Here is a 13,951-nt window from a genome sequence, read left to right as displayed (position 1 = left end):
CGGCCACTTGAGCCTAAAACCTTTTTTCCGAAGCTGTTTTTCCGATGCCTTTTTTTCCTGCGCAGTTTTTGTCTCCGACCAGGTAAATCGGAACATCTGCAGAGAAAAGCCGTACGGGCAAGATTAAAACTTTGAGTGTTCTAGAAGGAAAAGAAATTCCGGACTTTGCCACCCTTTTCTTTTTACTCAGTTTAAAAGTGAATGTTTAATACAGTTCTATACAAACTATGCTATAATACTGCTAATCAGTTCTCCATCTCAAACAGCATACCTGAACATATGCATAGCCTTGTGTACATAGTGGGCCACCTCTTGGTTTGAATGCTCGTTGGTACAATCGTCTTGCCGCTCGATATTGTATTGCCTGCTCTCGTGACGGAACCGCACCTACTACATCTCTTAAGCTTTCCATCAGATATTTCAGACTTGCTCAACTTATCACAGGTTACATCATCGTACAATAACTTACTAAAAGATTTAGAAGTTCTACAGTCTTTGGGTAATTGATCAACATCAACGATCAATCCCTTTTCCAGTGGTTGCAATAGATGAAATATTTTAGAGTTGAAAAACTCTGTATTGGATATCTTTAGGCCACTAGTGTCTGCAAAATATACCGCAGCCGCATTCGCATGTGAAATAACTGCATTGTTCGCATATTGCAAAAGAAAATCTCCCACTTTGGCATACTCAAGGGGAATCTCAGCCTTGACCAACAACGAAAACTCTCTTTCCTGCGATGGCTGCTGTTCACACAATGCAATAAATTTGTTATTTACATCAACTAAAAATGTTTCAAATTTTTCGAAGTCCACTGGCGATTCAGATAGAACAAGTTTTAAGAAAGTAGACGATTCGTTCAAAATTGGGTATGAAGTTTCTGGAAATTTCGCGACTATTTGAGTGACTTTTTTGATTTCATTGAGGATGGATAATATTAAAGTCCTCGACATTTTTGCCCCAAATATTCCATGAACTAATGTATATTCCTTATTTGTGGGATCATTAATCAAGATTAGAATTTCTTGGATCAAATAAGTAACGAATTTAACAAACCATTTTGCAACGGGAATTAACGAATGAATGAGATCCTGTTTCGAAAATATAGTTTGAAATAACTTTGGGTTTTGTTGTTGGTTGGAATTATTGCTTATTTGCTCAATGGCAAAATGAAAATTCCTCGCTACACCATTAAATGCGAATAGAACATTTTTCAAATATAGGATAACTCTTGCCATTTCTTCAATATTTTCATGTTCAAAGCAGCTCCCGAGTTCCAGCTGTAATAACATGATTTTTTGTAGCGGTCTACTTGTAATAATTTTATCCATAACTTCCTTAGGTGCGTCGGGAGAGATGTTAAAAAAAGCATATAAGCTTCTCAATAAAGTTGTAATGAATTCTTTGGCCCTTTTCTTATCAAAAGACGAAATCTTGAGTATATGCGTTTTCGCGGCAATCGTTAAATCTTCAGCAGATATTTGCTGGTGTAAACTTTTGACGTATCCAAATGCCAAAGCTGTCGCGTTTATAGAATCCTTTTCAGAGTCTGTGTAGTTGCTTTGAGCCGCAGCATAAAACTGTGGCCATTTTTTGTTGCACTGTTTAACGATAACCCCACACATAGATGGTGAAACTTGCATCCACTCTAGTGATGATGGTAAGGGAAGTTTCCCATAATTGAATCCAGCACTTAATGGAGACGCAATAATATTTTTAAATTTTCCCAATTGACTTTGACTTATGAGCCGTTCAGTTTCCAATTTCCAATCATTCTGGTTATAGGATTGGATGGTACCATCTTCAAAATAAAATGAAACAAATCCATCGAACATCTCGGAAGTTATCAAAGTGACCTTTTTGTCAAGGACAATATCAGTATGGTGACGAAGGTTATAACGACGTGACTGAAAGATTTGGTTTTTTGGGTTACTTCGATCGATGTTCAAATCTGGTTTTAATATTACCAAATATTCGGCCGAAAGTTGTGTTTTAGTTAATCTATATCTTTTCACCAATGATTTCGACGTATCGCAAACATTATACAAAATCAGAATTTCCGGAGAAGGATCTTTTTCAATGGAAGACTTCGATACAACATGCAGGTTCGCCAACTTCAACGCGTGGCCTTCATCGTCCGTTGGGTCTAGGGTTGTACTCAGTATGTATTGTATTTTCAAAGATGGATCGTTCAGGATGTTTGGCTTGGCAGTGTTAAGGTTCCAATTGACATGTAGCTTGTAAAATGATATCTTTTTGGACAGTATTGAGTATGTCGTTATTAGCATACATTGATCATCATTCATAGGCGTAATTTTAGCAAATTCTAGCCACTGAAGATCCTTGAACCTTTGATTTAATGTGTTTAGCAGTTGTAAAGTTATTTTTTTGTGGTCTTTTGAGTTTGAAAATTGATACCAAAAATCAATTTGACCGTTCTTCCTAATTGCCAAACATGCATATTTTATAAATGGTGGGTGGAAAACACCATATGGAGGTACTTGCTGAGCTCTACTTCTGTACGTGTTGGAACTACTATCAAATGCACAAAATTGAGAAACGATTACCGATTTTGAGGACGTGAGCCAGTGAAACTCAAGAATGGATGTATTGTATTCCTTCCTTGTTTGCTTTCTTTCGATATTCATTGGCTTTAGCTTGTCAACGGGTTTCAAGGGCATGACATGATTATAGATTTTATAAACATTATCCTGGAATACCATTGTTAATTTTTCATATGTCGTGGCACGATCAGGGCGTTGCCCTGTAATTAACATAGTCATGTTACCCAATTCATCACATACAGCTAACATATCCCCTGGCAAACTAAACCAGTTGTTCCAATGAATCGACGATATATTATAGAAAAACTGTGGAGCAGACTTAATGCTGCTTCCAAAATTCGGAGTACTGCCTATGCCAGCTGCAGTTGATCCGTTCACAGAAGTTGCTGTCGAGTGACTACTTGAAGTACTGCTATTTTCAGGGTATTGGACTTCGTGCAATTGTGGATGTAGGACATATTTTTGTGGCGTATGAAATCGCCAATTTATCCCATTAATGGATTCCAAAAATGTTAAGCAAATATTGGCATTTGGCGATTGCGAATCACTATATGCAATAATGCCAGTTTTTGACCAGCTCATTAAATGCTCTCCCAATATCATGACAGTATCTAGCAGCAGGAATTTAGGCCTGCCGACTCTCTCTATTGTTCAAACCTTCTTTTTGAGTTGTATTGCTTTTGAAAAAGTTCGAAGCTAGCTTTTTTTTCTTCCACCGAAATAGCGAAATTTACAATCATGAGCTTACAGACGGGAGCAAGATACAAAGGAAAACCTCCAATACGATCAAGAGTGACCGGGAAATTTATATATGTATCAAGAAGTTGCAATAAAAGCTACTTTAAGATATATACAATTGTGTAGTCGAAAATTATAAAATGATAGTCATACAATGTTCACGACCAAGAAGCTGCCTATTAAATCGGACTCCCAATTGTTTGCGTTTAACTCATACATTGAAAGAAACAGCATCTTCATCTACATCGTTATCTGATATATTATCTAACTCGAAGCTGACGTTATTATTCTCTTCTTGAAGTTCGTATGGTTTCGAAAGGAAGCCTTGTTTTCCCTTTTCAAACAAGTACAGATAAAATTCCAGGCATGCAATCATCCAGAAATAAACCAAAAATGCGCCTGATACGATAATCAAAACGTATGCACTATGATCCCCACCAAGTCTCAGTACTAAAATCAGTTGTTCTTCATTTGCGCCCATAAACAGGAGACCTGAGCTCACTAGACAAAAGGGAGCAAGGTATTGAAATGAGTGTATTTTGCCTAATGTTCTTTTATCCTTTAATAGGAAAGATATTTCGATGATCCTCAAGGCACCTCCACACATCAAAACCAAGCCAAACATGTTGTGGACTTTTGTACTGATTATCAAATGCTGAGCATGTTCAGACATGGCCCAGCCCGTGAAAATAATGATCAAACTAGGTACGAATGTTCTTCTGCCACTTCTAGATAGGAAAATCCCAAGTATACCGCCGGCCCACCAGATGATTCCCATAAAAGTATGTTGGTAGTCATGAACACTCCATCCCTCACGTCCCCATCTATGTTCAGTGAAGGTATTCACAACACCCCATACGCACATTACCCAGCTGTCAATGTAGTCCTGCGAATATGAAGTCTGCGCATTTCGAATCCATGGTATAACTAAAACCACCATATAAACGAACCCGTATAATACAAACGCGGACCCCATGATACCATGAGCAATACACTGCCCTGTATGAGCCTCTCTACAGAAACCAAAAAGCGCAACTGGTGCCAAACAGACTTTAACCCATCCGGTAACAACAGTTAAAAAGGATAAACAGCGGTGAATATACGATAGCCTTGTTTCCCCTGCATTCGATATGAATGTTTGCAGCCTCTTGCTTCTCACCAGAAAGCCAGTTCCTCCCGCCAGTCCACCAAAAAACAGAGTTATCCAAGTGAGTCCCGCCAAAAACCAGGCAGTCCCTCTTGAAGTTCTATTTTCAACCCCATCGTTATCTTGAAATCTAAAGAAAACAGCTTCTAAGAAGGCATAAACGGCACAAATGCATTGTAGGAAAGTGGCAGAATATATTCTTCCCGCAAAAGAAAGACAAGTGACTACAGATGGCAAAAGGAGCAGAAATCCCAGTGTGCATAGCCAGTGGACAGACTTGGATCCAGCGTCTACTATGTCTGGCCTGGTATAATCCGAAGTATCATCCATGCCCATATCATGTGCCATATCACCGAAAACTTCTTGAAAAAAAAAACATGTTAATAAACATGTGCTCAAAATTCTAGAAAATCCAGAAACCGTTCCCGTATTCAGTTTTGTCATTTATTCTCAGACGGGTACAGTTTACCCAACAATTTTTCTTGTTTTGATTGCAGTTTAAAGTCGTTTTGTTATGTAGTGAATGGACCCTCCCCTTTTACATTTTGGTATATCGGTTCGGACTTTTTCATTTAATTCGCGGGTGCAAACGACGGGAAATATGGTTGTTCATAAACATTTAGGACAGAGGAAAATAGGGAATTAATGTTTGTTTAAAGATCATATATATAAACACATACATACATATGTAAGATTAATATATTCTATAAGAAAATAATGCTGTTTTGTAGCTTGAAGCTTTTTGTAAATTGAATTATGACTGTTCGGAAGATGGAGGTACTCCTGGCAGTGGTTTTTGTACTCCATTGAAATCAGTTTCCTCGCTACTGTCTTTCGAAGATTCTTGCACTATAGGGTCACTGAATGGGTTTTCATTGGTGAGAATGCTATCAATCCTATGTTCGGCGTCGCCATTCTCTGATGAAGACAAGCTTGCAATATGGTCCTCATCTGAAAGATCGAAATCAAAGTCTTCAACTTCCCCAGCTTCTGTAATTCCGGGAGTGCCGTTATCTAATGTAGAATCATATTCGGAATCAGTGTCAATGATATCAAATTCGTATGTTTCTGCTCTTGATCTCCTGATTCTTCTTCTTGATTTCATGAAAAACATGAAGTATAATACCAAAAATATAGCACCGATTAAAAATATGGTTAAAAAGTAATGCATAGCTTGCCTTGGAGAGGATAGTTTTGTTGGAGTGTTTGGATCGGAATCAGGATCTGCAGTGGTACTTTGAGCGGCAATCGAGGTTTCTACGCCAGGTAATGTAGTGGAAATGGATGTTGTGCCGATAGGAATAGAAGTTGTGCTAATGGAGATGGAATTTGCGCTGGAGGAATATGCTAATGCAGTCTCTTCTGTAGTAGTTGGTTCCACCTCCTCTTTGTCATTGCCAAAAACAAATGTTTCTGTTTTAGATGGGTCAATAGATTCTCCAAAAAGTTTTAGTCTCCAACTGTGGAAGTCAACCTTATGTCCATTTTCTGTTGTTCTAACCTTGATTTTCCAATCGCCTACACCGCTCTCGCCCCAGTGTGCGACAGACATGAATGCCCAATCTTTGAATCCCTCAGATGAATCATCCCTCGGCCTCACAACGCCAATATTTGAGACTATTCCCATTGGTGAAATTAAATCAATAGTCGTAGTACCTCTAACTTCTGTACCAATATCCACAGTGACCGTTACATGTTCAACTCTCTTAAAATTGGCCTCATTAAGGCTCTTTTCCGATATGTTTATTACAGATTCTAAGGTATCTTCTGTAGAATTTGTAGACTGGGAAACATAAGATGTAGGTAAATAAAACCACGTTTGCGGATTGACATTCTGCCACGTCTTAGCCATTTCAATTAGCCTGTAGGCATCAATTTTACCAAACCCATAACGATGAGAGTATTTCTTCCCCATGGCACTATCTTTCCAGTCACCATCAGAATTTTTTTCCAATCCAACAGCAGATAAAATCGATAAATATTGCACATCTCTCCACGTTAAGCTCGGATTTGCTTCTAGTAACAAAGTATAAACACCTGCTGCTAAGGGAGCTGCTGCAGAAGTTCCGCCATGAGTATTACTACATCCGCCATTGATATCACTTGAATGAATATATTCGCCTGAGCCCGAAGAATATGTAACTACCATAACAGCAGAACAACCTTCCGAATAAGGGGGATGTAGATCTTTGTGGTCAATAGCACCAATAGTAATGGAATATATGGAGTTAGTATAACCGTCGTAATTACAGTTATCACCGCGAGCACCACCATTCCCACTGGCAAAAACGTAAATCGCTCCCTTGGAATCTCTTCCCTGAGTAACACCCTTCACTAACGCCTTTTTCACTAAATCATTAGGGCCCTGTAAGTGTCTCCCATCATCAGCGGGACCCCATGAGCAGGAATATATGTCGTTTGTATCCAGGCCATAAATCAATGAAGCAGCTTCGTCTTCTGTGGTGATGTCACCGGATAATATCCTTATACCTGATATTTTGGCATTATAGCCTACCCCAACACCACAGAAATTGTTACCCTTTTTAGCGGCAATTTCACCTGCACATCTTGTACCATGATAATCGTCTGACAGTCTCGGCTTTGGTAAATTAGTATTATCATTGAAGTCCCACGAGCCTTCGGCACAGAAATTATCTTTCAGGTCCTCATTTTCGTAGTCAAGACCATCGTCTACAATGGCGGCCACGACTCCAGCACCTGTAATGTTGTTGTACCACAACTTCAGTACGTTCATATCATTTCCGGGGAAGCTTGGATTGACTAAATGCCACTGTCTTTCAAAAAGCGGATCGTTGATGCTGAGTCTATCTTCAGCTTCTTTTACCGGTAAAAGGCTCGAGTCCATAGGAGGAGCGGGTACAGGTAGCCTCTTAAATAAGTCGTTACGTAGAGATAAATCATGAACTGATAATATGTGGTCATCGCTGTCCTCTTGTAAATCTTCTAGTGAGGATCTTTTACCCAACTTCAGTAACCCTTTAGAAAAAACATAATGGTTGGACAGTCCTCGAACATCATGTTCGTATTGCCAAGTTGGGTGCATTTCTTCCAAGCGAGAGAGTGTTTCGTTACTCTCTACGGCAAAATACTGTCGTGATGTGTGGTCTTTAAATGGAATTTGCTGTGATAAAACAATGAAGGGTGTTGAAAGGGCCCACCAGAGGCATAGAAAAACACATTTCCTCACTTTCATCGGAATATGAGTTTATGGCTTATGATTTGGCGATGACGTCGATGAAAATGTGATAGATTTTGTCTATTTTTGGTGTGATAGCCAAATGATGAAATACGAGATTAAAATAGGTTTCTTCTTTTTGCAAGACGGGAAGTTTAAAACAGGAAAAAGGACAGACAAATGACAGAATTATGCATATATGTAGCGCCAAAAAGAACACGAATGACAAATATAGAATACCCTCGTTTGCTTTTGAAGAGTGTTTCGGCTTCAGAAGTCTTCTGTTCAACAATTTAAGTACCAGTCCACAGTCCTTAACGTATGAGCTTGACTGTCTGAAATGTTGATCTTTCTTTTCCTTTGTTTGTTTTCTTTTTTTCCCTACTTTTATTTTTTTTTCAACTACCGTTTTTTGCGTTTCAAGAAAATGACCCTCATACTGCTAAAAATGATATTTAATACATGGTTCTTCGACTTTAACTTCTTTTCATATATACACTATAAAAAGATATTCGAGGCACGTATACTACTATAGTATCTGTCGAATTGTTTATGTGGCCAACGCGCCCATGGGATCCCAGATGGGCAAGACGATGGGTTCTTCTTTGCCCGAGGTGAATTTTGTAGCCAATTCTTCGGGCAGTTCATCAATGTCGACTACGATTTGAAAACAGTATTCCTCAAAATATTGCTGAGTCATGATGTATAATCCATCTTTACCGGACTCCTTACCCCAAGAGTTTTCAACTCGGTAGCGAATTGGCAGTTTAGACGCTTCATCGACGTGGCAACCAGTGATCAACATTGCATGAGTCATCAAACTCTCATGGTACTTGATACGCGATGCCTTCTGCTGGGGCAAGTTGTAACCGATGGCAGGATAATTCCACAATTGGACGTCCATGACGCCAGTTTTCTTGTCCATGAATTTTGGGGTATGAGAACCGAAAAACACGGCCTTGTTATTTTGCAATCTCTTGACAACCAACTTGGATAGTGTTTCATTGTCGACATTCAAGTACACCACGGCATCACCACCGAGAACGTTACCCAAACGATCGATTTTGATTAGCTTACCGTATGGGTGTCTTGGATCGTTGATTAACGAGACCGGTTTGGAAGTGTCCAATTTTGCGTATTTTGAGGCAAACTCCAATGGGGTCGATTTAATAGTGTGAATCTTCTTGTCTTTGTCGACATATTCCCAAGTGAACTGTTCGTCTGGTTGCACCGGAGGAAAGTCCATGAACAGCGACATCAACCTAAAAATTTCCTTTTGCATTTGCTCTCTCAAAGTGACAATTTTGGAGTCGTTAGCAGAGCGCTCTTTCAACGCCGTTCTTAAAGTCTCAGCGAACTCCCTCAGCTTGGTAGTCAAAAGGGAGTTCCACTTCGCAGAAGCGGTCGTAGAATAAGGTAAGTCACCGTATATGTCCTTGGGGATAAGGCCGTATTTCTTGACTAGATTCAAAAACATGCTATACTGACCACCATCTTCGGTTGGGGCAGTTAACAAGTACTGCACTAGACGCGAATCGATATCTTGGTCAGCGCAGGAGACGATTTGGTCCAAGAAATAGTTGGCCTTTTCCAGCTTATCACAAAAGAACAAGTAAGCTTGCGACAGTTCGAATTCTTTCAAGTTCAACTCGGAAAGAACGTTCAAACGCAATTGGTTGGTAGCGGCAAACAACCAACACCTACCAGAGCTTTTCTGGTTGGTGACCGGAGTAGAATCAGTGGAAACGACAGTGTTAAAGACTCTGTTGTCTTGTTGCAGTAGCCTAGTCTTGTTCAACAGCGCATCGTCTGCATTGTAGTTCTTAAGAACGGTGGTTGCTAATTGGTGAGTCAAATCGGACTGAAACTCTTTGTTCCAAGACTTGAGCTTGCTGATATCGATGGAGGAGGACATTTTTCTTAAGACTGTGTGCGGTGCTCGTAAAACGTAGCTTCTGACTGTGTTGAGATACAAGTACCGGGAAAGGGATGTGGGAAGCATGTAACGAAACTACAAGGTCTATCTATCGTCTATATATGGGTATCGGTCCGGCAGCCGGCGTTATCAGTTGATTGGCACGAGCAACCCCATTGATTAAGAGAACGGGACACTTTTTCGTGGGGGAGGGAGAAAAAGAGTATGCGCAATTCACTACCCGGAGGGCACAAGCAAAGAGAATATGTGTCAAACTTGATAAGGCGGCTGATGCTAGGTTTCCAACGCAGCGTAGAAGACACGACGTCGTGCTACTCCATTGCTTGCAATTTTCTATCGTATTCTCTTTTGGCCTTTTTTTTTTTCTTCTTTCAATTGCAGTATGTTTTAGTTTCTTTTCATTACTTTTTTCCCTGCTCATCGCATAAAAAAAAATGGTAAAAGCGTTATGCTGGTGACTGAGAAAATAACGTGGTTGAATTAAGAGAAAATGGGACGGTCTTCTCGTCAAAATCAAGACAAGTTCGCAAGAAAGCATGAGTGCCCTATTATCGGAGGCAGACCTCAACGATTTCATCAGCCCTGCGCTTGCGTGCGTCAAGCCTACACAAGTTAGTGGGGGCAAGCAGAAGAACAATAACGTCAATGCGGACGGAGAGTACGAAGTGAGCACGGAGCCAGATCAACTGGAGAAGGTCTCCATCACGCTATCAGACTGCCTCGCCTGTTCCGGCTGCATAACATCGAGCGAGGAGATTCTTCTTAGCAGCCAAAGCCACTCGGTTTTCCTGGAAAACTGGGGGAAGCTTTCGCAGCAGCAAGACAAGTTTCTCGTTGTGAGCGTTTCGCCGCAATGTAGACTTTCTCTTGCACACTACTACGGCCTAACGCTAGAGGCGGCCGACTTGTGTTTGATGAATTTTTTCCAAAGGCAGTTCCACTGCAAATACATGGTCGGCACGGAGATGGGCAGAATCGTATCAATCAACAAGACCGTGGAGAAGATCGTTGCGAACAAGAGACAGAAACAGGATGCTGGCGTAGACCGCAAGCCGCTGCTTTCTGCGGTGTGTCCCGGTTTCCTCATATACACGGAGAAGACCAAGCCGCAGTTGGCGCCTATGCTGCTGAATGTCAAATCGCCGCAGCAGATAACGGGCTCGCTGATCAAAAACACGTTCGAGAGCCTCGGCGTCGCGTCTGAGTCGTTCTACCACCTGTCCCTGATGCCTTGTTTCGACAAGAAACTGGAAGCGTCCCGGCCAGAGTCGCTTGACGACGGCATAGACTGTGTCATCACGCCGCGCGAAGTAGTGACGATGCTACAGGAGTTAAGCCTGGACTTCAGCTCCTTCATCACGGAAGACACAGCGCTGTATGGGCGGCTATCGCCGCCCGGATGGGACCCGCGTGTCCACTGGGCTTCGAACCTAGGCGGCACCTGTGGCGGTTACGCCTACCAGTACGTAACAGCCATGCAGAAACTACACCCAGGAAGTCAGATGCTTGTCCTGGAGGGCAGGAATAGCGACATTGTCGAGTACCGGCTACAACAGTCTGACGACATAATAGCCGCCGCCAGCGAACTCTCCGGTTTCAGAAACATCCAAAACCTGGTGCGCAAACTGACCTCGGCCACGGGCCCCGAGCGCAAGAGAAACATCACCGCTCTGCGGAAGAGACGAATGGGCCCCAACGCAAACTCACGCAAGATGACGGCCGCCACGGCCGCCACGGCCGACCCGTACCACTCGGACTACATCGAGGTGAACGCGTGTCCGGGTGCGTGCATGAACGGCGGCGGCTTGCTCAATGGCGAGCAAAACAGCCTCAAGAGGAAGCAATTGGTACAAGCGCTGAACAAGCGCCATGGCCAGGAACTGGAAATGGTGGACCCGCTGGCGCTGGGGCCTAAGCTGGAGGAAGCGGCCATGCGCCCGCTGTCACTGGAGTACATCTTCGCGCCCGTCAAGCAGGCCGCCGAAAAGGACCTCGTCGCTGTTGGCAGCACCTGGTAATGTCTACTAGTCTTGCACCCGCGTTGAAGAGCATGAATTCGCCATTACATACAATAGCAAAAACGATAGTAGTGATAATATTTTATAAAAAATCCGAAAAACGCATAAACGCATGCGCCGGCGGTCTTAGACGGAGATACGGGCGGTCGACGGTGCTAAAAGCCCGGTTTCTGCTGGAGGCGGAAAAAAAAAATGACTGAAAAAAAACAAAATGGAATATTATTAATGTGGGATTCTTGGCTCACAGGTGTGGTGGCCCCTTTTCTAAGGGTGGCGAATTCTTCGACTGTGCGGAATACTTGCCAAGATCATCTCCCATATATAAGCAAACTGTGGGTTCAGCTAAATACAGGCATATAACACACAATCTGGCTCCCTTCCTGCCCCTCTCCCTCCCCCGCCCCCTCCTTCTGCCCCTCTAATAGATTATTTGGTTGTTGTACAGATTCGAAAAGAGTAAATCCAAGGAAGTAGAAAATAATACAAGGCAAGATGAGTGAAGGCCCCGTCAAATTCGAAAAAAATACCGCCATATGTGTCTTTGGTGCGTCAGGTGATTTGGCTAAGAAAAAAACGTTTCCCGCCCTGTTTGGGCTCTTCAGAGAGGGCTACCTTGACCCCTCCACTAGGATCTTCGGTTACGCCCGGTCCAAGTTGTCCATGGACGACTTGAAGTCCCGCGTACTGCCTCACTTGAAAAAGCCTCACGGCGAAGCCGATGAGGCTAAGATCGAGCAGTTCTTCAAGATGATCAGTTACATCGCGGGCCACTACGACACGGATGAAGGCTTTGACGAATTGAGAACTCAGATCGAGAAATTCGAAAAAAGCACCAACGTCGATGTCCCACACCGCCTCTTCTACCTAGCCTTGCCACCGAGCGTCTTCCTGACCGTGGCCAAGCAAATCAAGAGCCGTGTTTACGCAGAGAACGGTATCACGCGTGTGATCGTGGAGAAGCCTTTCGGCCACGACCTGGCCTCCGCCAGGGAGCTGCAGAAGAACCTGGGTCCCTTGTTCAAAGAAGAGGAGCTGTACAGAATTGATCATTACCTGGGCAAAGAGCTGGTCAAAAACCTTTTAGTCTTGAGGTTCGGCAACCAGTTTTTGAATGCTTCTTGGAACAGAGACAACATCCAAAGCGTCCAGATTTCTTTCAAAGAGGGCTTCGGCACTGAGGGCCGCGGCGGCTATTTCGACTCGATAGGCATAATCAGAGACGTGATGCAGAACCATCTTTTGCAGATCATGACTCTCTTGACCATGGAAAGACCCGTGTCTTTTGACCCGGAGTCCATCCGTGACGAAAAAGTCAAGGTTCTAAAGGCGGTCGCCCCCATCGACAAGGACGATGTCCTCCTGGGCCAATATGGCAAATCCGAGGACGGCTCCAAACCCTCTTACGTGGATGATGACACCGTCGACGAGGACTCCAAGTGTGTTACCTTCGCAGCAATGACCTTCAACATCGAGAACGAGCGTTGGGAGGGCGTCCCCATCATGATGCGTGCCGGTAAGGCCTTGAACGAGTCCAAAGTCGAGATCAGGCTTCAGTACAAGGCGGTTGCATCCGGTGTCTTCAAAGATATCCCCAACAACGAGCTGGTCATCAGAGTCCAACCTGATGCCGCCGTCTACCTGAAGTTCAATGCTAAGACCCCCGGCCTGTCAAATGCCACCCAGGTCACAGACCTGAATTTAACCTACGCAAGCAGATACCAAGACTTCTGGATACCAGAGGCCTACGAAGTGTTGATAAGAGACGCCCTGCTGGGCGACCACTCTAACTTCGTTAGAGACGATGAACTGGAAATCAGTTGGGGCCTTTTCACCCCGCTCTTGAAACACGTAGAGCGTCCAGACGGGCCAACACCGGAAATCTATCCTTATGGCTCGAGAGGTCCAAAGGGACTGAAGAAATACATGCAGAAACACAAGTATGTCATGCCTGAAAAGCATCCTTACGCCTGGCCCGTGACAAAGCCGGAAAATACAAAAGATAAATAGGCAGTTCGAGCCTGCTCGGTCAAACAACAAAAACTTGGGGGTTTAACTTTCCTTTCTTGAGTTTCTCTACTTAATGAGTCCTCCTTTTTCTGCTTCTCCCGCTCCCTTCCCCCTTCCTCTTTCCTGCGTATGTGTCTGTATACATGTGTAATAATTATATATATATACATAAAAGAATGCTTTCCATTCTTAAATAACGAAACCTCTCATTATCATTTCACTATAACTATAGCCGCGGACCATTTATGTTTTGGCTCAGCGCGACGCTTGAAAAAGAAAAAAGTGAAAAAGTGAATTGGATAAACATATATATATATATATATATATATCAGAAAGAGAATGCCT

General features: G+C 42.9%; 6 protein-coding genes across 6 annotated transcripts; 2 read left to right on the top strand and 4 right to left on the bottom strand.

The window, feature by feature from the left end:
- Positions 1–245: 245 nt before the first annotated feature.
- SIN4 (Sin4p) lies at positions 246–3,167 on the bottom strand (the record flags this gene model as incomplete). Its single annotated transcript, XM_056230685.1, has 1 exon — positions 246–3,167. One exon carries the CDS (start codon positions 3,165–3,167, stop codon positions 246–248), a length of 2,922 nt encoding a protein of 973 aa, XP_056084579.1.
- A 346-nt stretch (positions 3,168–3,513) lies between these two features.
- YTP1 (Ytp1p) lies at positions 3,514–4,893 on the bottom strand (the record flags this gene model as incomplete). Its single annotated transcript, XM_056230684.1, has 1 exon — positions 3,514–4,893. One exon carries the CDS (start codon positions 4,891–4,893, stop codon positions 3,514–3,516), a length of 1,380 nt encoding a protein of 459 aa, XP_056084578.1.
- Positions 4,894–5,203: 310 nt separating this feature from the next.
- Positions 5,204–7,663, bottom strand: KEX2 (kexin KEX2; the record flags this gene model as incomplete). The annotated part of the gene is made up of 1 exon (XM_056230683.1): positions 5,204–7,663. One exon carries the CDS (start codon positions 7,661–7,663, stop codon positions 5,204–5,206), a length of 2,460 nt encoding a protein of 819 aa, XP_056084577.1.
- A 532-nt stretch (positions 7,664–8,195) lies between these two features.
- Positions 8,196–9,560, bottom strand: LAP3 (bleomycin hydrolase; the record flags this gene model as incomplete). Its single annotated transcript, XM_056230682.1, has 1 exon — positions 8,196–9,560. One exon carries the CDS (start codon positions 9,558–9,560, stop codon positions 8,196–8,198), a length of 1,365 nt encoding a protein of 454 aa, XP_056084576.1.
- Positions 9,561–10,117: 557 nt separating this feature from the next.
- Positions 10,118–11,599, top strand: NAR1 (iron-sulfur cluster assembly protein NAR1; the record flags this gene model as incomplete). Its single annotated transcript, XM_056230680.1, has 1 exon — positions 10,118–11,599. One exon carries the CDS (start codon positions 10,118–10,120, stop codon positions 11,597–11,599), a length of 1,482 nt encoding a protein of 493 aa, XP_056084575.1.
- A 492-nt stretch (positions 11,600–12,091) lies between these two features.
- Positions 12,092–13,606, top strand: ZWF1 (glucose-6-phosphate dehydrogenase; the record flags this gene model as incomplete). Its single annotated transcript, XM_056230679.1, has 1 exon — positions 12,092–13,606. The coding sequence occupies one exon, from the start codon at positions 12,092–12,094 to the stop codon at positions 13,604–13,606; it is 1,515 nt and encodes a 504-aa protein (XP_056084574.1).
- Between the last annotated feature and the right edge of the window lie 345 nt (positions 13,607–13,951).

This window comes from Saccharomyces kudriavzevii (assembly GCF_947243775.1).
Source record: "Saccharomyces kudriavzevii IFO 1802 strain IFO1802 genome assembly, chromosome: 14".
Classification (NCBI taxonomy): Eukaryota; Fungi; Ascomycota; class Saccharomycetes; order Saccharomycetales; family Saccharomycetaceae; genus Saccharomyces; species Saccharomyces kudriavzevii.
This window is presented reverse-complemented; position numbering and strand designations above follow the sequence as displayed.